This window comes from Acomys russatus, chromosome 14 (assembly GCF_903995435.1).
Source record: "Acomys russatus chromosome 14, mAcoRus1.1, whole genome shotgun sequence".
In the NCBI taxonomy this organism is placed as follows: domain Eukaryota; kingdom Metazoa; phylum Chordata; class Mammalia; order Rodentia; family Muridae; genus Acomys; species Acomys russatus.
This window is the reverse complement of record NC_067150.1, coordinates 60,671,012-60,693,995: the sequence shown is the minus strand read 5'-3', so window position 1 is coordinate 60,693,995 and position 22,984 is coordinate 60,671,012. Positions and strand designations below refer to the sequence as shown.

The 22,984-nt window shown below is 48.4% G+C and overlaps 1 protein-coding gene across 1 annotated transcript in view; it reads right to left on the bottom strand.

Moving 5' to 3' along the window:
- The window catches only part of Anxa2 (annexin A2), a 43,343-nt gene that overhangs the window by 6,821 nt on the left and 13,538 nt on the right, over positions 1 to 22,984 (bottom strand). Inside the window, exons 3-7 of the mRNA XM_051156739.1 lie at positions 19,173 to 19,272; positions 8,536 to 8,630; positions 4,451 to 4,564; positions 1,097 to 1,187; positions 424 to 503 (exon numbers count right to left, since the gene is read on the bottom strand). Coding sequence (XP_051012696.1) covers positions 424 to 503; positions 1,097 to 1,187; positions 4,451 to 4,564; positions 8,536 to 8,630; positions 19,173 to 19,272 — 480 coding nt within the window. The remainder of the gene's footprint in view (positions 1 to 423; positions 504 to 1,096; positions 1,188 to 4,450; positions 4,565 to 8,535; positions 8,631 to 19,172; positions 19,273 to 22,984) is intronic.

Genomic DNA, 22,984 nt, shown 5'->3' with positions numbered 1-22,984 from the left:
AAGGGGGAGAGAGAGGGACAGAGAGAGACAGACAGACAGACAGATGGACAGAGAGACACACACAGACAGACAGACAGATAGACAGAGACAGACTCTGAGAGACAGACAGACAGACACAGAGACAGAGACAGATAAACAGAAAGAGACAGAGACAGACTCTGAGAGACAGAGAGACAGACAGAGACAGAGACTGAGAGACAGAGACAGAGAGACAGAGACAGACAGACAGAGACAGAGACAGACAGAGACAGAGACAGACAGACAGACAGAGACAGAAACGGAGAGACAGAGACAGACAGAGACAGAGACAGAGACTGAGAGACAGACAGACAGACAGACAGAGACAGAGACTGAGAGACAGAGACAGACAGACAGACAGACACAGAGGCAGACAGAGACAGAGACAGAGGCTGAGAGACGCACCTTTGCAAGGGCGACCATAAGCTTCCGGAAGTCACCAGATGTGTCAGAAATGATGTCCTTCTCCAGATCAGTCTTGTACACTGGGGAAACAACACATCTGGCTTGACGCTTCCCGCTGGTATGCCCAACCACTCACCCCAACTAGCTGTCCCCTACCAGGCTTCAGAAGGCATCTTTGTGCTAGTGTGGACATAGTCCTACTCCTGAGTCCCCAGCTGAGGAGGAAGTCCCTAGAAGGATGTCCACCCCCCCCCCATGAGATCAGAGCTAGGGTGACTGTCAGTGCGACAGACAAATCTAAGTCAAACCCAGAAGTCCTTAGGCTCGCTAATCAGCAAACACTTTTCTAATTAGAACACTGTTTCTCAAGCTGGTGAGATGGCTCAGTAGGCAAAAGTGTCTGCAGCCACATCGGATGACCTGAGTTCTAGCCCCCGGACCCCTTAGAGTAGAAAGATATAATCAGCTGCCTTGGGGGTTATCCTCTGACCTCTGTAAGTGTGCATCATGTGGCAGCTGTGTGCTTATAATGCAAGCACTGGGGAGGCAGAGACAGGGCCAACCCTGGGACTCACTGGCCAGCCAGCCCAGCCTAACTGGTGAGCTCTAGGGTTAGTGAGAGCTCAACAAAGAAAGTGACTAAGAGGGCGGAGCTCAAGAACCGGGCACTCACTCTCCTTATAGACTCTGTTAATCTCCTGCAGCTCCTGGTTGGTCCTCGAGCAGATGATCTCGATGAGGGAGTCCTCATCCGTCCCCAGACCCTGTGAGGCAAGAAACCCAGACATCAGCCGGACTTCCCCACCTCAGTGTGCTCCGCTGGCCTCCGTCAACTGTACATCGATGGCTCCTCTCCCTGCTACAGCCCTTCTGAGCAGCCTGCACCTCACTCCTTAAGCACTAGCTAAGGCTGTTTTCCTGTCACAGCACCAGATCCCAAGATGGTGCATAAGTAGATGGGTGTGGTGGCGCACGCCTTTAATCCCAGCACTCGGGAGGCAGAGGCAGGCAGATCACTGTGAGTTCGAGGCCAGCCTGGTCTACAAAGCGAGTCCAGGACAGCCAAGGCTACACAGAGAAAACCTTTCTTGGGGAAAAGAAAGAAAGAAAGAAAGAAAGAAAGAAAGAAAGAAAGAAAGAAAGAAAGAAAGAAAGAAAGGAAGGAAGGAAGAAAGGAAGAAAGGAAGGATAGGAAGGCACAACCTAGACTCTCCCTGCGAGCGAGAGGAGGCCATGGGACTCCTGCTTGCTGTTTTTCTTTGTTGGTGTCTATCATGCCACCCACAATTTTAATAAACAGGAAACAGTTGCCTTAGTCGAATAAGAAACGGTATCTGGTCACTGTCAGGCAGCTGCCATAGCCTTAGAGCAGAGAAAGGTGCTGGTGCTGTTAGGGTAAAAATTAGCCTCTCTTCCTTGAAACGCAAAAAATGGCTTACTGTTTAAAAAAATGCATCCTGCTACTCCCACTTTTGCTTGATTACTCTGCACTTTTTGGATATCTTAGTGAAGGAAGGAAAAGGAAATAATAAAAAAGCACCAAACAAGCCTAGACACCAGCACTTATTGGGAAATGAGGGTTTGATGAGTGAGATACTCGGGTTTAATACACACACTTTTGAGCGTGCCGGAGAGCTTGAAAGGCCTCAGTGAAACATGTATTTCAAAGCTGGCCTCCTGATCAAAGTGGAGACTTAATAACCAGGGTCCTCTAGTGTATGTCTTCACGAATCTAGAGGTACCACTTTGAACTAAGCAGAATTACAACTGTTTAAAATGTAAATCAATTATAAGGTGTTAATACAATAAGAAAGGTACTTATCCACATGAGAAGTGTGTCAGCTATTAATTAAACTTATTAGAGTGCATCTGCCCCCTTTAAAATGTGCCTTGTATAATCTAAGCTAAGCCTCGGGTTAATGGTTAATTTTGAATTTTAGTCTTAATCTAGTCTTTGACTCTTCTCCTGGAGATTTTTAAGTCATGATCTTTCACAGGTTCCAGCACAACCCTCAAATCCTTCACTCGCTCCAGCACCCTGAACCTCTGAGGGGGATTCTGAGGCAGCCACAGAGCATCTTTGAGTGTTTCCAGGGAGAGGCAGCTTTTTCAAAGATGGCAGAGTGACACTAACTCGCATGCCAGAAGAAACACAGTGTCCTGACTGAAGGGAAGTGAGATCGGCGTGGAATCAATCGCTCCTTCCATCACCCACATATCAGAGAGTCCTATTGGGGTCTTATCTCTGCTTTCAAAGGTGACCTTGGCAGTTTCTAAAACTCAGGCTTTTCACGGCGTACCCACAATTCTTATCACAGGAGCAACTTCTCCTGTGACATATGGCGAGGCATTGCCACTGGTATTGCCTGAAGTGAAAACAGATTTGAGGAGGTGGGGGCAGGGAGGCATCATTTTAGTTAAATGTCACTTCAAGATTTGTGTATTTCAGAAGGGGCCACTCAGCCGTGCTAGCTAATGGAAGAGCTGGCACCGAGTCAAAGATGGCACAGCGAAAGCACCGTCCATTCGGGTTCAATTCCTTAGATTAGTGGAGTGGCTGACAGCTCACACAGGTCTGCTTCAAGTCAATGATACCTAATAATAGATACCAGTAAAGTCGCTTGAATCACAACTAAGTGGATTCCTGACAGAAGTGAGATGAACTGATCTAAGTGTTGATAGTTAAAGAACCCCAGGAAAAGACTGGTTCACACACGGGCTGAGTGGTGCAAAGACCTGCTGATCTCAGGTTCTCCCTCTCTCTCTCTCTCTCTCTCTCTCTCTCTCTCTCTCTCTCTCTCTCTCTCTCTCCAAGGTCCCATGTAGCCAAGGAAGACTCTGAACTTCTGGTCCCCCTGCCTCCCGGCCCCTGTGGAGTGCTGGGATTATTGGCACGCACCCCATGCCTTTTTTGACATAGCAGTGGTCTTGCTGGTATCTCCCCTGTAGTACAGCCTGCCTAGGACACTCGAAGTAAGCCCACCCCAAATACACAGAGTGCCAAATACAGAGTGCTGAGGACCTAAAGAAAGAGTGATTTAGCAAGCCCTACAGAGGCTCTGAGCCATCGAGGGATCGTGGAGGTGTTATACCCTGTCTGTGAAGGGGCCTCATTCCCTGTGTGTGTTCTGGGCATAGGATGACAGCCCAACAATGAGGGCATCCCCTCACTGCCAGTGCCTTACCAAGATGTACCAGCAGAGGGCAGTGTTAGATTATCCAACGCGTCACACGCGCACATAGAAGAGGGCCCTGAGCTTTGCGGGTTTGGGCATTTAAATATCTCTTACATTTAAGTAGTACTGTGTAGCTCAGGTGGGCACAAAACCCAAGGGTGCTTCCAAACTAGAATTTACTAATTTAACCTCAAATCCCGTGTTCAAAACAACTTTGGAAAATCAAAGCTTGGAAAAACAGTACTATGTCCCGTCAAAACGTCCCATTGAATTCAGGTGCCATTTCCAACCCAAAGTCGACCTTCACCCGCATTACACTGCTAATTTTTGGACCAAATCTGAATTTTGGCCCAGAACTGGATGGGGGTGGTGGGACTCGGGGTGGGAGGTGGGGAAGTGAGGAGGCTTGGAGTTGGGGGTGGGGAGGTGGGGATTGAGGGGACTGGAAAAAGTCAGCAGCCTAGAGGGCGGGGGCAGAATCTGCAAGCTTTGCTGAACAAAAGCTGTCTTTCTTACTCCTTAAAACTACACACATCCTCCTTAAAGAGGAAGTGTAATCAAGGAAGCAGTTTTCCCAAAAGGCATTCCAATCGCCCAGGTGCTGAGCCTGAGCAGCTGCTAACTGGATTCTCAGCATCAGGAAATTTCTTTGCAGTCTTTAAGAGAGAGAGATTGAAATATTTTTGGTTCAAATCCTGACAACTTATAGCACTAGGGGTGGGGGAGGGAAACTACTTCAAATAAGAATTCAACACAACTGACAATCACCTAATTACACTCAAAAGGCTGTAATTCGCAAATGCTAATGGGCGGTTGACAGGTGACATCCCACACTCCGCTTGCTCGGTTACCTTCATAGAGGCTTTCAGTTCGGAAGCATCATACTGGGCAGGTGTCTTCAACAGGCCCAAAACCAGCGTCTCCAGGTGGCCAGACAAGGCTGACTTCAGTGCTGACGGTAGCTCCTGCAAAAGCGAGATGCCTAAGAGCCGCTCTCGCTACCGACACCACTCTAAACCCAGCGAGGCAGAGGAAGGCGGCTCTGTCTAAAGAGTAGGCTGAGTGACCAGTCTGTGGTCAGGGCAGAGTGTCCTCCCCACAAGCCCTTCATCAGACCAGGAGGGCAGGAACCACGCGGCAACAAAACCCACTAACATCCAGGCAGTCCACTACTAAAACCAGTGTAGTGTACAGATCCCAGTGAGAGCTAAGGGTGGAGCTTCACGGTACAGCCTGGACACCCTGTGGGAGACAGGGCACTTTCCAAAGTTAAAGTCAGGATTAGAAAGAAGTGAGAACACACGGTTCTAATCAAGTCACATAGGTAGGCAGATGTCCTTAATTCAGGGTGGCTTTTAGAATTGGACTCTTACCGGCCATGGCTATAGACTGAGCCATAGCTGAGCTGAACTGCAATTGTTTTCTCTTTCTTGTTTTCACGTGGGGTGTGTGTGTGTGTGTGTGTGTGTGTGTGTGTGTGTGTGTGTGTGTGTGTGTACATACATGTGTGCATGTGTCAAGATGCACATGTGTATAAAGGTCACAGGATAAACTTAGGTGTCATTCCTCAGGTGCCCTCCACTGTCCGTTTGAGGTAGGGTTTCTCATTGGCCTGGAACTTGGCCCTGTAGCTGGATTTTGGGGGACCCACCTGCCCCTGGCTCTACAGCTGACATGCCATCTGCTCTAGGATGCGCACACTTGAGGAAGCACTGGGAGCAGTCTGACTAGCCTCTCTCTCTCTCTCTGGCTCCTGATATCCTAAACATGCATGGGAGGTAGGAAGGTCTTTCTAAAACAACACGTACCAATTATAACACCAGCTGCCTACACTGGACCCCCAAGGGTAAGTGACTTCCAGCTCAGTCCAGCCACCCCTGACACTCCACACCCCCATCTCTGCTCTAACCTCAGCGGACATCCAGGAACCTACTGGATTCTTCCTCTTTGACCTGCATGGCTCAGAAATGTCCAATATAGGACTCAGCTCAAACAATCCCAGACAGGATTAATAAAAGAACAGTTGTTCTCTGTGGAGAGAAACCTCGTGTTTAGCACTAGTTTGAGTGTGCACAAAATCCAAACTTCCTTCCTCTCTCATGGCCTCTTCCTAGCTGTGCTCACTACCTGGGCAGGCTCAGGCTGTATCCCTCGAGACTGGTGGTTCTCAGCCTTCCTAATGCTGCTCTGCCCTTTCATATAGCTCCTCATGTTGTGGTGACCCCCAACCACAAAATTATTTTTCTTGCTACTTTGTAACTGTAATTTTGCCATTGAGAATCACAATGCAGCCGGGCGGTGGTAGCACACGCCTTTAATCCCAGCACTCAGGAGGCAGAGGCAGGTGGATCCCCGTGAGTTCTAGGCCAGCCTGGTCTACAATGCAAGTCCAGGACAGCCAAGGCTACACAAAGAAACCCTGTCTCAAAAAACAAAACAAAACAAAAAAGACTCACAATGTAATATCTGTTTTCCGATCGTCTTAGGTGACCCCTGTGGAAGAGCCCTTTGACCCTCCAAAAGGGGTCAGACCCACAGATTGACACCTGCTACTCTAGACTGTATCTTGACAAACAACGCTCCTGCTAGGGCGTCCTTCAGAAGTTGCCTCAAGCAGCTGTGACAATCATCCTGGCCGTTAAGGACCATCAGGTTGGCAGGCTGTCCCTAACGCGTGACAATGCCTGTGTGCTCGGGGACACTTCTCATGACTCTGCAGCGGGCGGTGAGGGACCTGTGTTCTCCATCTATCTGTTGCTTGTGTGCATACGCAGTTCCAAGACCACGGTGAATGAGCCGTTATTTCCCGCTGTCCAAAGTGGGCGACCTCCTGTTCCAACAGCAGCTTGGTTCTCCCAGCTCTCAGATCCTCTGGGAAAGCTAGAGACATACAACACCCGCTCTCAGGCCTCGCTGAAGAAGATTAATACGAGGCTAGAGAAGGAAGAACTTTAATACCCACGCGTGAAGGGGGCCGGCCTCGCCCACGCATGAAGGGGGCCAGCTGCTCTCCTATCTATGTCCTTTCCAACTGCTTCAGAGCACAGGAGACAGAGCTACAGAAAGGCTTGACCCGTTACTCCCAGGACCTGGTGGGCATATCACCTCCAGGGACACAAAGTCTCTTCTGGCATCCTTTCAGGTCCCCTTTACTGTGGCTGGAAGTGAGAGCCCCGAGTTGGACGGGAGCTGCATGAAGCCACTCTGATGGCACCGTCCGAGAATAAATCAAAAGCTTTGAATAGCAAGAAGTTAAAAGATTAAGTAGCACACCCTTAAAGATAAAATTTCCTAATGCTGCATCAAAATAAGATGAACAAATGGGGGCTGTTTTTAACCACTAGTGGACCAGCAAAGGACACACACACACACACACACACACACACACAGAAAGACTCCTAAAATAGCATGCTGCAGATAGCGAGGTAGATCACAGCACTTCAGGCAAGCTCACTTGCTGCAACGATTTGAAGAAGCCAAACAGTGTGTGTGTGTGTGTGTGTGTGTGTGCACATGTGTGTAACATCTGGAGGTCAGAGGTTGATGTCTACTTCTTTCCTCAACTCTGAACCAGCTAGGCTGCTCATCTGGGGAACCTAGGAATGTTGGAATACTCCTGCCTGGGCTCCCTAGAGCTGGGGTTACAATGACAAGCCAGTGTATTTAGCTTTTTTTACATGGATTCTGGGGATGGAACTCAAGTCCTCACGCTCGTGTGTCAAGCACTTTGCCAACTGAGCTGGCTCCCCAGCCCCTCAGTGCAAACAAGAAGAGTTAGGATTCATGCCCAGTGGAGGAAACCATCGTAACACTAAGTTCACAACATCTGATGACGAAGTGTGAGAAGCCATTGGGAGAGATGAGTTGCACCACCTGAAGTACTGAGGACACAGAGCAGGCACATAAGGAGTGGTGCCCTTGCTGCTATTCCTTGTGGTCTATTCCAGAAGGCCTCCCTAACGTGTTCCAGGGCACTTTGTGTTCCAGCTCCCATATGTGTATATGCCTGTGTGCGTAGCAACCCAAGGGTTCTAGAGGGCTCTTTTTTGTTAAAGAGGAACCACAATTCACAGGAAGAAAAAAAAAAAGTTGGACAAGGGGTGGGGCCGGGAGCCCAGAATGGCTCAGTGGGTAACCATGCTAGATATGAGAGTGCCAGACGCAGGCAGAGTTGATGGCCGAACTCTGCCAAGACAGGGTAAGCAACCTCCGTAGCTCCTGCCTCACAAATATGTCTGTCAGATATATTGGGCCAGAAGGCTGAAGAAGATGCTCCAACGTTATAGAGTTTTGGATGACTGTTCAGGTAGAAAACTGTCTGTGTCATCTTTTCATTTAGAAAGCTACTAACCTGCACTCCCAGCATACTCAGATAATCAGACAATCAAGTTTATGCCTTCTCAAGTCTCTGAGGGAGTTGAAGACCAGTTTTACAATGAAGCTTAATTGTTTAGGGGTTAAGATGCTTTTAGGTCTAGATAGGTCATCTAAGTTGATAATGACAGTATGTGATAGAGATTGATTTACATTCAGAATTTCAGATGCACCAAGATAGGAAAGATATTTTCTTCAAGGCTGTCAGATACAAATAGCCAAAACACTAAGAATGTGACATTTATATAATTCCTGATTGTGTCATGGTTCTTCTTGCTACAGGTAGCCGTGTGTGTGTGTGTGTGTGTGTGTGTGTGTGTGTGTGTGTGTGTGTGTGAAAAAGAGTGCCAGATATGGTAGCACACAAGATGGGAGATGAAGACACAATTACTGGGAAGCTTCCGGGCCTACCACCTTGGTGTGTGCAGGGTATACAGACAAGGGGCACACACACACACGCACACGCATATACACACGGGCACGCACACCTTAAGAACAGGGCAGGCACTATGTGAGGACATCCGTTCGGCAAAGCTGGCCCTCCACCCTAAGATCCCAGTACCTTCTTGGTCCTTCTCTGATAGGCGAAGGCAATGTCCTGCCTCTGTGCATTGCTGCGGTTGGTCAGGATGTTGACGATGGTGACCTCATCCACTCCTGTGGAGAACGGAGTTGAGAACAGTTACCCCACCGCGCACTCCAGGAGACGTTTACACAGTGAAACCCATGACTCTTCCCCAAGCCCCACACCAGGGCAGCACAACCAGCTCTTCTGTCTTCCCAAGGCTTCCCAGAAAGCCTCAGACCTCGGGCCTCAACCCTTTAAATATATGTACTTAAAAAGCTATTTTATTCATGAATTGGTTTCCAAAGTCAACAGTGGAAGGTGAGTGTGTAGAGCTCTGGCAGTCAGATGGAACAAACAACAAAGATTTAAGAGGCTTTTAAATGAAGGTCCCCAAATTGCCGCTTAACTGGAGAATTAATAGACAGAACCTTCAAAATGAGTTAATAGAGACAATTATTTATATTTATTGCAAGATTACGACTGTATAAATGGCTAGGTATAATTTTTATAATTATACCAGCTGTCATGGCAAATGAGTAAGGCTTAATATGGCAGTTATATTTTAATAGCTAATTGATGAATAGAACCACACTTATTGAAGACGAGATTGTTTCACAAGGAAAACACACATCCTGTGCTTTCAATCTTCAATAGGTGACTTTAATAATCAATTTTACAACTGTATTAAAAAAGAGTAAGTGTTTTAATCTAAATTAAATCTAAATTGGGAGTTTTGAAGTGCCACCCAAATGTTTCAGTGCCCATTTTAATTGGAACATGTGTATTTACAAAGATAAGCAAAGCCTAGTGGTATCTGAAAGTTTCCAATTTTATATCAGAAATATTCCTCACATGTCATTTAACTCAGGGAAGCTTGGCTTTGAGGATTCCGGGAGGCTTCCTCCCACCAGACTACGAACTTTGTTTAATAAAATAAAAAGTCTCTGTCATAACTGGTAGGTCATTCTGGAGTCTCAGAGCACTCAAGTCATTTGCAAACTGAACATAGCCTGTCTTACAGGAAGTCGGAACTGTCCCGAGGCACTCTGAGCCCAGGACTATGATGCTTGAGGGCAAGAAAGTGAACAGACAGACAGGAGCAGCATCCTGACGCTTCACGGCCATTTAGAAAGTTAGACTTTCTGGGTATAAAAATAAAGATGGTTTAAAATTTTTATATACACCAGAGTACGTGAGAAAGTCATATTCCACTCTCCACTCAACTGTGGAGAATGTTCTGACCATTGGCTAGCTCTGGGTAGAGGTTTAAAGTTTACTGCCTGTATTGTCCTTGGCTGGTGCCTTAGTTTGAGTGGGACCCCTGGGCCCAAATCTGCCTATCATAATGTTCTACTTGTAGGTTTCTAGGACCCTCTGGATCCTTCTACTTTGCTATTCTCCCATGCTTCTCTCATTTAGAGTCCCAATAGGATGTCCTCCCCTCTGTCCCAGTTTCCTGGTAAGTGAAGGCTTTCGTGGGACATGCCCCTTGGGCTAGTATGCAGATATAAGTGAGTATATACCATTTGAGTCTTTCTGCTTCTGGGTTAACTCACTCATTATTGGTGGCACTCAGAGGAAGGACAGCAGGTTACCAAGAAGAGACTTGATACCCTATGAGCATATACAAGGGGAGGTAATCCCCCTCAGGAACAGTTATAGGGGAGGGGAATAATGGGAAAATGGGAGGGAGGGAAGAATGGGAGGATACAAGGGATGGGATAACCATTGAGATGTAACAAGAATAAATTAATAAAAAAAATTTTATATACTCATTTCAAAGTGAAGTCACACCAATAAACATATTGACATGCTAACAAATGTCTATAACTTCAGATTAGATTTTAGAGTAGTCAGTATAAACACAAAAACCCTATTGCTAGTCCCTGGGTCAGTTCTGAGGAGGCTATGTCACCCGCGTGGGTCCAGTAAGGGGCTGATTAATATCCTATTGTAGCTGGGCAGTAGTGGTGCATGCCTTTGATCCCAGGACTCAGGAGGCAGAGGCAGGTGGGTCTCTGTGAGTTCAAGGCCTGCCTGGTCTCCAAAGCAAGTTCCAAGTCAGCCAGGGCTACACATAGAAACCCTGCCTCTGAAAAACAACAATAAAAGAGAATACGTATCTGTGTATAAAGCTGGCTTTAGAAGCATCTTGCTCAGAATCTCAGAAGTGATCATCTTAGGGCGAGGTGATTAAATATATGTGTAAAATTCACATAATGACCATAGAGGGGGTGTGTGTGAAATACACTGTGAATTGTTGCACGAGTCCTTGAATTAGAATCAGCCAGGGACCTCAACTGACAGACACTAAGCCTGTTCTGGCAGAGATCTAGAATCTCAGCCCTTCGGAGGCTGATGCAGGAGCATTGCAGGTTTGGAGTTAGCCCAAGTCATATAGCAAAGCTTTCAAACTATTAAGAAATGAGGAGAAAGGAGGGCAAGCCTATTTTCCTTTTTCTTTTATAGATGGGGAGTCCACAGCTCAGACCAGGGGCCCAGGTCTGCATCCGTGAGCTGTGGAAACACTGGCTCCCGTGAATACCACTCTCTTCCTTTGCCCAAGTTAGGGGCGGTGGACAAACACCCACAGTTCCACAGTGAAGCTCTCATGGAGGCAGACCTTAGCCTATACTTAGGTGTCATCAACAATGGCAGGAGAGTTAGTCAAAGACTCCTTAAGGTTCCAAGGCTAAGCTAGAATGTGACCCTCAGCTGACCGGTACCGAAATCTCAGAACCCTTACTAAAAACATTGTCCCTAGCAACCAATATGGCTCAGTGGATAAAGGCAATTGCTGCCAAACCCAACCACCTGAGTTGAGTTGGAGCTTTGGTGCAACCCACCTCACAGATGGAGAAGACTAACTCCCAAAAGTTGTCTTCAGACCCCCACATGTGCACGTGGCATTCCTGCGTGTACTGTTAATCAATGAACCAATCAACACAAACATTAAGAAACCCTCAGTGCCCCAACAGAGCTCTGAGCCTTCTAAGCAGCATTTGAACACCACGCCCAGCCAATCCCTTCTATGAGACTCTGACAGAAATGGGTGGCCACGGCTGGGGAACAGGAGATCTGTATCATCACGCTGTACTTTTATGTCTCCACCCGCTTCTGTGAGGCAGAGGGTTGACTGCAGTCTTTGGCAAGGAAATATTTACTTTTCTCTAAACAACTCAGGTAAGAAGTAACTCCTGGAAAGGGATCGCTGCCTGAGCTACAATCCCAGCTTCCAGCCAACACAAGAGTATTTGACGTTCCTTTCAGCCGCCCAAATCCAGGTAGCTGAACTGGAGTTCAGTCCACTCCCTGGAAGTGGTATGGGCCTTGTCTAGGAGGCATCACCAGCTACAGCCTAAAGGAATGTAAGGGCATTTTGCCTATGGTGTTTACCAAGCAAATGGCCTGCTGAGATGTCATACCTAATGTGCCGGCACTCAACAAGTTCATGCTGATGCCAGCCAAGGTAGAGTGACTGCATGGAGACTGTCTATAACTGGGCAGCCCCGGACCCTAAACCCTCATCTGCATCATAGCTGTGTCACAGGACACGCCGCCTGTGTGTCTCAAGTTGAAATCAAGAAAGCTAGCACCTGCTGTTTAGCACACAGCACGTAAGGCATAGCCTGTGTCCAAGTACCGGAATGCCCATGGGGGACATTATCTTCAGACCACTGCCGCTTCTCTTTGGCCTGATGTCCCAGTGGGTGAAACAGTTTTTTCCTGTGAGAAACTACCCAGCGTGGGTTGAGGCTGCAGAGATCAAGCAAGCGGCCACTTGCCATCACTGCCTCAATGCAGATGAAGTGGGCCAAATACTCAGCCACCCAGGTGGCCACTGTAGTCAATACTGAGGGCCAGGTGTTGTTATAATGAAAGAAAATGCCAATCGTTTGATTTTGCCAATAAAGACTCAGGAGCCAGATGCTGGGGTGAAAACCTGCTCGCTCAGAGAGGCAGAGAAAGTACCCAGCTGAGCTTCCTCAGCTGATGTCCCAAGAAAAAAGCCAAAGCCCAAGTCGAAAAGCTTGCTAGCTCAGCTGACGGCTCCGGAGGAAAAGTCCTGCTAGCTCACCTGACAGCCCAAGAGGAGAAAGCCAAAAGCCATCTCTTCTTCTCCATATTGTAGTAAATACCCTTCCCTCAAAGTCTCTTCTTTCTACTTAATCCCTGTCAGCTTCTTGCTCTGCCTCTTAACCTAGGGTTAACTTTATCAAATCCTGTATACAGAAAGTTCCTGGATTAAAGGTGTGCGTTGGGGCTGAGCCACACCAAACAAGAAACAGGGTTTTACAGTTCTCAGGGTTCACAACGGGATCAAATATCCTGCAACTGCCAGGTGCTTTCCCAGGCTGAGTTCCAGAAGCCTAGAGGAGTAGGCTTTGAGTCTGTGGACTAGGTTCTTTCTAACTTCTCACTTTCTCACCACTTAAGGCAGGACTGGCTGGGTAGAAGGGTCTGGGACTATAAGAAACTGTGAGCCAGGTGAAAGTTCATAGAACCCCTGAGGCTGAAGTTACACGTGTTTGTGAATAACTCAACATGGGTATTAGGGACCAGACGTGGGTCCCTCCACAAGGGCAGCGAGCTATCTTAACTGCTGAGCCCCACTCACGTGATCTTTTTAAAATGTATCAAACAGATTCAAACCTTAACGGAAGTTGAAGACTCATAGGATGGAAAAAGACTCAAGATGTATTTGGCTCTGGGTGAGAAAATAACACATGGGCACAGGACCAAGGTTAAGCATGTTTTCCTTGGATGAAGATGGTTAGCTAATCTAACCATCCGCATATTGTCAATATTCCAGCTGGAGACACGGGAGAGGTCAGTAATTGCTCTAAGCAATAACAGCTCTAAGAAGGTATGATTGAGCCGGGCGTGGTGGCACGCCCCCTTAGTGCTGGCACTCGGGAGGCAGAGGCAGGCAAATCACTGTGAGTTTGAGCCCAGCCTGGTCTACAAAGTGAGTCTAGGACAGCAAGGGCTGTTACACAGAAAAACCCTGTCTCAAAAAAACAAAAACAACAAAGCAAGAAAGAAAGAAAGAAAGTATGACTGCTAGGTGGGCTCCAGCAATGACTTTGGGAGGTTGGGTCTTTCCAACCATCCACCATAGTCTTCAAGCATTACAAAGTTTTGAGCGTCGTCGGCTGAATCCAAACCCACAAAGCCCGCCCCTCCCTTCCTCCTCTTTGTGGGTAGAAATCCCAAGTCTGCTCTGTACTCCTTCCTGCAGTCCATGGAAAAAATGTGTGTCTCCACTGTCCGTGGCAAGGAACCAAGATCCGTTTGGAACAGGACGCTGACTCACAGCAGCAGAGACACGCTGACTGCACAAAGAGAGTGGATTTCATTTGTTTGATGAGGGCTCAAGAGGCCTCAGGGCGGAGGCTGTCTGGTTGGAAAGGAAAGGAAATTTGCCTTATCTGCTGGGTGGGGGATGAGAGCACACAGCTCATGTTCCTAGCTAGTTTGATATTTTTTGGCTTAGAAGAAATCATCTGTCTTTACAATAGGGGTCTGAAGCGGGCTGGGCCAGGGACCCAGGGGCACCCTGATAGTTAAGATTACCAACTTCACAGGATCTGAAGTCGCCTGGGAGACAAACCTCTAGGCACGACTGTGAGGGATTGCCGGGAGAAGGCTGACGAATGTAGGAAGACCCACTGCCACTGTGGGCAGCAGCATCCTGTAGGCTGGGGTCCTGGACTGTAGGAAACGGAGAACGAGAGCTGCGCGCCATTCATCGCTCTGTGGACGCGGTGTGACTGGCTGCCTTAGGCTCCTGCTGCCATGCCTTCCTCACTATGCTGTGCTATACTCTCCAGCTGTGAGCCAAAATAAAGCCTCTGTCCTTCACATTGCTTTCGTTGGATGTTTTGACCCAGGGATGAGAAAAGTGGCTAATACAGGGGGCCTCTGCATAGGCGGTGCCTGCAGCAGCGGCAGAGGCGATATTCTGGAAAGTACCTGGGACTCAGGCCTGTATGACCTTCGGACATGATGCTTTCCCATGCCTGGCTTTCACATATATAAAACAAGGACCATTGTTAAGGTTTATTTTGCTAGAACACAAAGACTGAACCATTGATACGAGGCAAACCCTTCCCTTGGCTTCTCTGCAGCAGGCCCAGCCCCTGCCTGGATTCAATGATTGGCCTATGAAAACACAGGGCAGAGAGAAGACACGGCCATGTTTGTTGTCTGTGCAGGGTTGTGTGTGTGTGTGTATGTGTGTGTGTGTGTGTGTGGCTGTCTATCTGTCTGTCTGTTTGTCTGCGTCTGTGTCTGTGTCTCTCTGTGTGTGTGTGTGTGTGTGTGTGTGTGTGTGTGTAGCCTTGGCTGTCCTGGACTCCCTTTGCAGTCTTCGAACTCACAGCTTTCCGCCCACCTCTGCCTCCCTAGTGCTGGGATTACAGGCATGTGCCATCACGCCCAGATCCACCGAGCAGTTTCAAGGTAAAATATGGAAGCTCCCTGAGAGCTGGGAGTAAGCCTGTACACACAGGGTAGGGCTGAGGAGCAGGAGACCTCTGACAGGTGGGGCATAGCTAAGGGACATGGGTCCAGTTCAAGGACAGCCTCGAGGAGCTAAGAACCCAAAGCAGGCGTTTTAGCTCAAAGACCACACTTCTATCCCCAATCTCTTCTGATGTCTCCCAGGCGTTTTAGCTCAAAGACCACACTTCTATCCCCAATCTCTTCTGATGTCTCCTCAGCTGAGTTTCTTAGAAAGGACCTAAGGCCTGGTCTACTGTGCTATCAACATGGAGCCCAGGGCTGGAGACAGCGCTCCGTGGATAGAATGCTTGCCTAGCATGTACGAAGCCCCGAGTTTGGAACCTCGCACCACACCGCTGGGTGTCATGGTGCCCACCTGGAACATCCTAGCACTTGGGAGCTGGAAGCCGGAAGGTTAGAAATTTAATGTCACCCTTGGCTGCATAGCAAGTTCTACAATATAAAAGACCCTAACTTAGAATAAAAACCAAAAAAAATTCTAATTGTTAGAGAACATTCTTGGTATGTTTCTAAAATTCCATGCAGTGCCAGCAGAAAAATACAAAGAAGTGGCACGAATCATAAACGGAGTAACACGTGTGAAATGGGGGCACCTTTCACGCCCTGCTGCTCCAGCTGCCTCGAGGATCGCTGAAGGGAAAACTGAACAGCTGCCACAGAAAGCAGCAGGCTCACCCCTCACTCACACAGATATGAATCTGGTTTCTTCTGCCATTCCTGGGTGAAACTGGTATTTGGATCTCCTCATCGGAAAGAAGGGCAGCTCTTACAAAGAAGAAAGGGCTGAGAGGCAGCCAGTGAAGGCTGATGCCAGCAACGAGAGGGCCCCGGGGACTCGGCTCCCGTGTTTTACAGCCACCCGGTACCAACACAGTGGGACAGACAACGCCCTTAGAGAGAAAAGCTGTGCTCAGGACTTAAGGCAGCTGTGACTCCAAAGGGGACTGGTCTGCCCCTGGAGAACAGCTGAAGATGAGGGCTGGTCTGGCAGTGACCCTGAACCCCAAGAGAGAGGCCTCTACAAAAGAAAGAGTGGACAGGTTCCCTTCCAGCAGGATGAGGTGGATCTGAGCCATTGAGTTACAAAGGCAAAGGCCTTCCTCTTGGGGTGCGCCCTGCAGCAGCAGGTTTTTTTTTTTCCCCTCACCATCCCAAGCTTACAAGTAAGATGTTCTGCTCTCCTGGCACTCTCAGGAGAATACGCTGCACCCCAGCTGCTTGTACCCACCTCCAGGGGTGCAAGTTGAAACCAAAATGCCCTGTCCTGGCTCACTCTCCAGTGTGTGGGAGGGTGGCCTTCCGGCCTTGCTAGGAATCTTAGGTGGGTCTATTTTCAAACTTAAGAGAAAAGAAGTGCAGAAACTCACTTCTATAGTTGGGCCTTGCTTGAGGGGCGGTGCTCACAAGGAGGGGGGCCCTCCTCCTTCCGGAGAACACAAATACTGCTCACATCAAAACTGGTGATAATATTGCAACCCCCGTCCCTCCCCTCTGCAGACGCCGAGTTGGCACCAGCGCTAACTCCAGGGCTGTGCTGCTGCTAATTACCATCTATTTCATGGAGTTGAGATTCATCCTTTTCTAATTTAGCTGACTTTCCTTTCTAGTTATTTGGGCCCATATGGTAAACCATCCCCAGCTGTGTTGAACACTCCACAGTATATATTTAACCCAAGGCCAATCTAGACCAAGAGACTCCTACGGATCAAGTCTCAGAAACCTCTTGTTAATTAAGCAATATTACTACTTTTGCATGGCGTAGCTCAGCTCCTAACTAGACATGAATTGACGTAAGGTATTGCACGGTCTACCTCAGGCCAGAGAGTAAACACACAGCAACCATACATGGGCCTGGGCAACGCAAGTAGACATATTGCACAGCCCTCCAACTAGAGAAAAAGCTGGCTCGTGAGAGTGAGCTAAATTCAGCCGGTGAAAGTGGATCAAAGCTCATGGGGACTATTTGCTCTTCTGGGCAACACCCAGACTTGGTAATAAACTTTCGCTGCCAGTCCCATAATGCATCTGCACTCCCTCTGTGCTCTGACCCGCCCACCTCCCCTGTGCCTCTTCTGAATACTATGTGGGTTTTCACCTCCTCACACAGTCTCATGGTCCTGGGCATTTTTTTTTTAAAGGTTAAGAAATAAAATCACACAAGAAGAGACGGATCTAGAGGTTACTGAGCATAATTGTGTGATGAGAGAGGCGTGAAATGGGGACACAGGAGACAGGGAGGTGGTCATCTCTACACAGCTGTAATCCAGCTGATGGGGATAGGAGATGACGCCAGAAAGAGAGATTATAACAGAAACAGCAGGGACGCCCCATTTTAAAATATGCCCGAAGGTGTGCACACATAGGTGCTGGAAGAAGGGTCGGAGAGGGGTTACCGGGGAGAGCCAGCTCTGCCCCTCTTGGTAACTGTCCTCATGCCAAGCTTCCGCCCACGCCTGGGGCCTCGGGTTTAACAGCAATTATTCTGTCCCAGGCAGTGGGCTCCCCATCCTCCTCTCCTTGCTCCTGGCCTTCAAGAGCCCAGCTCACCTCCGTTGAGTCAGAGGCGTGGTCACCAGGGAGCAGGGCGGCCTCTTTCAGCCCTTGCTTTCCTACAGACACTCAAGGTTTGCCCTGTTTGCTTCACTGTCAAGAGAAAACCACCTTCTGAAAAAAGATCTGCGGGAAGGAACTCAGGAGTGTCTTAACCACTCAGGATTCCTGTCTGCTCGCTACCTAACTTTGCTGCTTATTGAAAATATCAGGGGCATGTCTTTAATGAACTTGTTCTTCCTTCCTAGAAAGGAAATGTAGAGCCATCATGGAAAACTTGGAAAACACAGAAACGGAATCTACTGAAAGCACAAGAATCAATAATTCATAATTTCATAATTCAGTCACCAGTGCCTTTGATTTTTTCCCATTATGAGTAAAAACGCTGTGACTGTCATAATAACATATAACATATTCTATTTTGCTGTCGTGTTCTGAATAACTGACAAGTTTGAGGTGAATGAATGTTAAAATGAGCACATTAGATTGTCAATGTTGATAAATAAACATCCACAAAATACACTTAAAGTAATACATGCTAAATCTTTTATTGTAAAGAGCAACAGACTTAAGAAAACTCTCACTAAAATGACTAGACACGAAAAGTAAACCATAGGGTAGTCCCTGTAGAAACACTGAGCACTAGTGCTGGGGTCTGGATAAAAGGAAAAAGAAACAGGTGCTGATGCTGGACCGCAACTGTGGTGCGTATCCGATGGCAACAGGATCAGACTGCGCACTGGTTTTCATGCCTGGAAATGACCTAATCTACTCCTAACAGCTGGGTGCTGTGACACAGGCTGGGGATGGGCAGAACTGTGTTCAAATCCAAGTATGAACCAAGGCCAGGGGGCATGAGGCATGTCACCTAACCCTCAGCTCTGTCATATGTAAGTTGGGAATGGCACAACGTGATGTCTAAAATCAACCTGAAAGACAGCAGGGCGGGGAGGCTCCAAACAGCTCAATGCGATATCCGCCCATGATGAGCCCTTCACACATTTTAGTGAAGATGACCAAGATGATGATGGCAGTGGTGACATCAGCCACTCCTGCCCACAGAGGGATGTGGGAGCCCACGTCTCAGCCCTCAGGCCTTTCTTTGCTTGGGAACTACAGTGTTTTCCTGCTGACTCTGGGACAGGCCTGGAAGTGTTTTTATTAACATGTGAGTTTCAGCTGTGGCCAGAATTTATCTGTGCAGTCTTTACATTCCAGCGGGCCAAGCGCTTTCTCACGCAGGGATAAAATGCGCCCTTTGTGCTAAGCTTGTAAGAGACGCCATCCTTGTCAGATGAGTTAACCATTAACTTCCAGATGGGTTTTCTGCAAAGGCATGTGGAGAAACCACAAGAACCTAGGCATGCCCAACGGTGAAAGAGGAATTTCTTTAGGAGAGTGGATCGTGTGTGTGTGTGTGTGTGTGTGTGTGTGTGTGTCGCCTGAAGAGGACATCCTGTGTACTCTGGAGCTGAAATCACGGGTGGCTGTGACTCGGCTACGGCACGAGTTTGAGGCCACCCCGACTGGAAGGTGACAGGCGCACGGCCTACCTTTGGTCTTGACAGCCGTCTCGATGTTCAGGGCGTCTCTCTCAGCATCAAAGTTGGTGTAGGGCTTGACGGACCCATAAGCACTTGGGGGTGTGGAGTGCTGAGACAGGAAGACAAACACAACCAAATAACACATCGCAAATCCTCGCTGACAGAACAAGGCGTCCAAAACCAGACTCTGTACTCCCGTTCCTCTTAGAGAGTCCAGCCACTGCCAACCAGCCGTCACATGCCAGTTGTGTGTGTGTGTGTGTGTGTGTGTGTATGTATGTGTGTGTGTGTATGTGGGTGTATGTATGTGTGTGTGTGTATGTATGTGTGTGTATGTATGTGTGTGTGTATGTATGTGTGTGTATGTATGTGTGTGTGTATACGTGTGTATGTGTGTGTGCATGTGTATGTGTGTGTGTATGTGTGGGTGCAGGTTAATTCTGACAGTGGATATGCAGCTCAGTAGGTGGAGTGCTTGCACAGCTTAGACTGAGCCCTGACTTCCTTCTCCCAAAACCACATACACTGGGCTTGGTAGACCTAACACTCTGGAGGTAGAGGCAGGAAGATCAGAAGTTCAAAGTCATCCTCATCTACATTGTGAGTTTGAGGCTTAGCTTGGGCTACTTGAGACTGTATTTTAAAAAAGAAAGAGAAAACTTTTCACTTGTTTCCACAAGAGTTGCTCTCCAGAGGCCCCAGTGGCTTAGAACACACTGCTCTTCTACTCTGCCTCATTCTGTGCACGGTGAGAGCTTCAAACCAGGGGGCGCTGAGCTGGGGATCTGACACCAGCATATATTCACGTTTCTAAAGAGAAAGAAACTGGTCTACACAAGAATTTGGAACTAAGTTCAAACCGTGGAAATCCCCAAAAGATGGCTGCACTTTGGCAAGTGCTTACTACAGGCCCGTGCTGCCCAGGTTCCAACTCTTTAAACAGCCAGCGCGGAGCTGGGGGTGTGGGTCAGTTGGTAGAGTGTGTACCCCACATGCACGATGCCCCGAGTTTGATCCCCAGCAGTGTATGAGCGGAGGGAATGGTTATTCTAGCACTGGGGAGGTGGAGGGGGGAAAACCAGAAATTCAAAGCTATTCTCAGCTACACAGAGAGTTTCAGGCTAGCCAGGGATACATGAGACCCTGGCCCCCAAAATAAAGCCAACAAGCTAATGGGCAAGGCTCATCTCAGTGCCTTTTTGAGCTGCGCCAGGGAGGGGACTTCCTCCAGCACTGTGCTGGGACTACCTTTGTGGCACCGAGGTGGGTGCCACATCCTTTTTACTGTGGCAAGTTCCTGTTCCTCTCCCTTCTGCCTTCTCTGTGCTGTCCTCTGTCATCCCCGAATGTCCCTGCCTACTGCTCTGCCTGGCCCATTCTCCTCTCTCTCTCTTTTAAACAGCCCTTCCTTTTTGGAGGCCTGTCGGCGCACACCGCTTTCCTAGGCTGATGGATGGGACTCTCTGTCCACCCCTCAAGATAACGCGCCTACTTCTCCATGCATCCTCTCTCCTATGAAATATTCCTATGGGGACAGTCTGTCCCAAAATGAAGGGCAGGTCATAAGCGCAGGAGTTAGTTGTGACTTTTGATCAGTGGGTGGTCCTGACTGGCCACCGCGGATGAATCCCCTGTCCAGTGGCTCTTCATGCAGCAATGGCCCATCACAGCCTCCCTGCTACATACAAGTGATGGTGTCACATAGTGGTGATGGCCTCAGAGTAGATCATGGTGAGGTCAGTGGTCCCCTCACCCACAGGTTGCCTGAGCCAGCCCAGCACCCACACCATCGGGCTTTCTTAGTAGATAAGTGACACATGGAAGCAACTGGGATACACACTCCCAAGTGTCCCTCAGGACAAGTTCTAAGTTCCAGGTCAGACACAATGCTAAATGGGGCCAAACGGTAAATCTGGCTCATGTTTATAGGTCTGGAACACAAATGCATTATCGAAGGATTTTTTTAAAGATTTATTTATTTATACACAGTGTTTTGCCTGCATGTACACCAGACGAGGACACCAGATCTTATTATAGATGGTTGTGAGCCATCATGTGGTTGCTGGGAATTGAACTCAGGACCTTGGCTCTTAACCTCTGAGCCATCTCTCCTGCCCGTGTTATCATAGTCTGCCCTTGCCTAAGCTTGCCACTTGCAGGCATGGCCAACCCTGTGACATGACATTACCACGTACAAAGTTCACTGTAGCAGAATTTTAGTGGAACTGATATATCTGGCACGAATCTGTAGTGATGGCTCCTAAGCTTTGAAATGGTGTTATCTGAGATTTTATGGGGTGGTTCTTTTAAAGGATTCTCAGAGCCTTTGCATAATTTAGTCTCCAGACCTGCCTGGCAAACCAGGAAGTCTCATATGGCTGAGAAGGGTTTAGGTGATGGGTCTTTTGAGACAACCTCTAGATCAGATAAAAAGTTTTGTATGAGGAAACTGACTTGCTAAAGGTGCTTTTTTGTGTAACAATAAGAAGAGCCTCTAGGACGCTGGGTGTTCATCCCCTCAGAGGCTGATCCCCCTGCTGCTGAGAAGGCTAAATTCACCATCCCGCAGCAGCTCCTGCGTAACCCAGAACACCGACAGTTGATGCTCAAAAATGAGGTGATCGAGTTACAGAAATAACATCTCCTGGTGTTTTAAGTAAGGTTCCAGTTATGTGGTGGGCCCCATCCACAGCTCTCCCGGGGTGCATGGGCCTATGGGGTTGGAGATGGACCCAGTGGCTCAGGTAAGGGACTGCTCTGGGGGTATTGATGTGGAGTGGTGCAGCTGAAGGGGATTTCCAGCAAAGTGCTTGCTGGGAATGTTTTCTGCACTCGTCCTTGGTAGCTACAGGTAAATGTGGGCCGGAATGGAAGGAAAATCCTGTTCTCATTCTTAACGAGCCACCAGTTACTTATTGACAAGGGCGAGCAGCTGGCCATGCGGCCACACCACACATGGCTACACTGATCAGGTGACACAGTGTCGTCACACCAGTGAGTGGGAGAAAGGCAGGGGTGGCTCTGTGGTAGCTCTAGAAACATAAAGAAATGGATCGCTGAACATCTATAAAATGGGCTTGTCTGAAAATCAAGTTATTAGGTAACAATGATCTTTCCTTCCCTTGGGCAATAGGGGACATTTCCAGTTTGCTAGTGTAGCCTCATCTCTCCATACAGGGAAACATGGCCTACCAGGGTAGAGCGACCTCGAGAGATGGGTGAAAGGCTCTCTCGCGTAGCCTAGGCTAGCCCCAAATAATATATAGCCAATGGTGATTTAGAACTTTTATTCCTCTTGCCTCTCTGTCCCAAGTGCTGAGATTGCAGGTGTGTACCCCACCACACCTGGTTTATGCAGAGCTGCAGATGGAAATTTATGGCTTCTCACAAGCGAAGTATGTACTTATATACACACTAGGCATGGACTCTACCTACCTGGCCCTGGCCACAGCCACAGCCACAAACACAGTCATACACACACACAGACACACAAACACACACAGACACACACACAGGCATGGGCACAGACACAGGCACACACACACACAGGCACACACACACACACAGTCTCACACACACACACAGACATAGGCACGGGCACAGACACAGGCACACAGACACACGCACAGGCACAGACACAGACACACACACAGCCACAGCCACACACACAGCCACAGGCACAGACACATTCACAGACACAGACCCCCACACAGACACACACATAGACACAGACACATGCACACACACACAGAGACATAGCCACACACACACACACACACAAAAAGACACAGTCACAGATACACCCACAGACAAGACACACA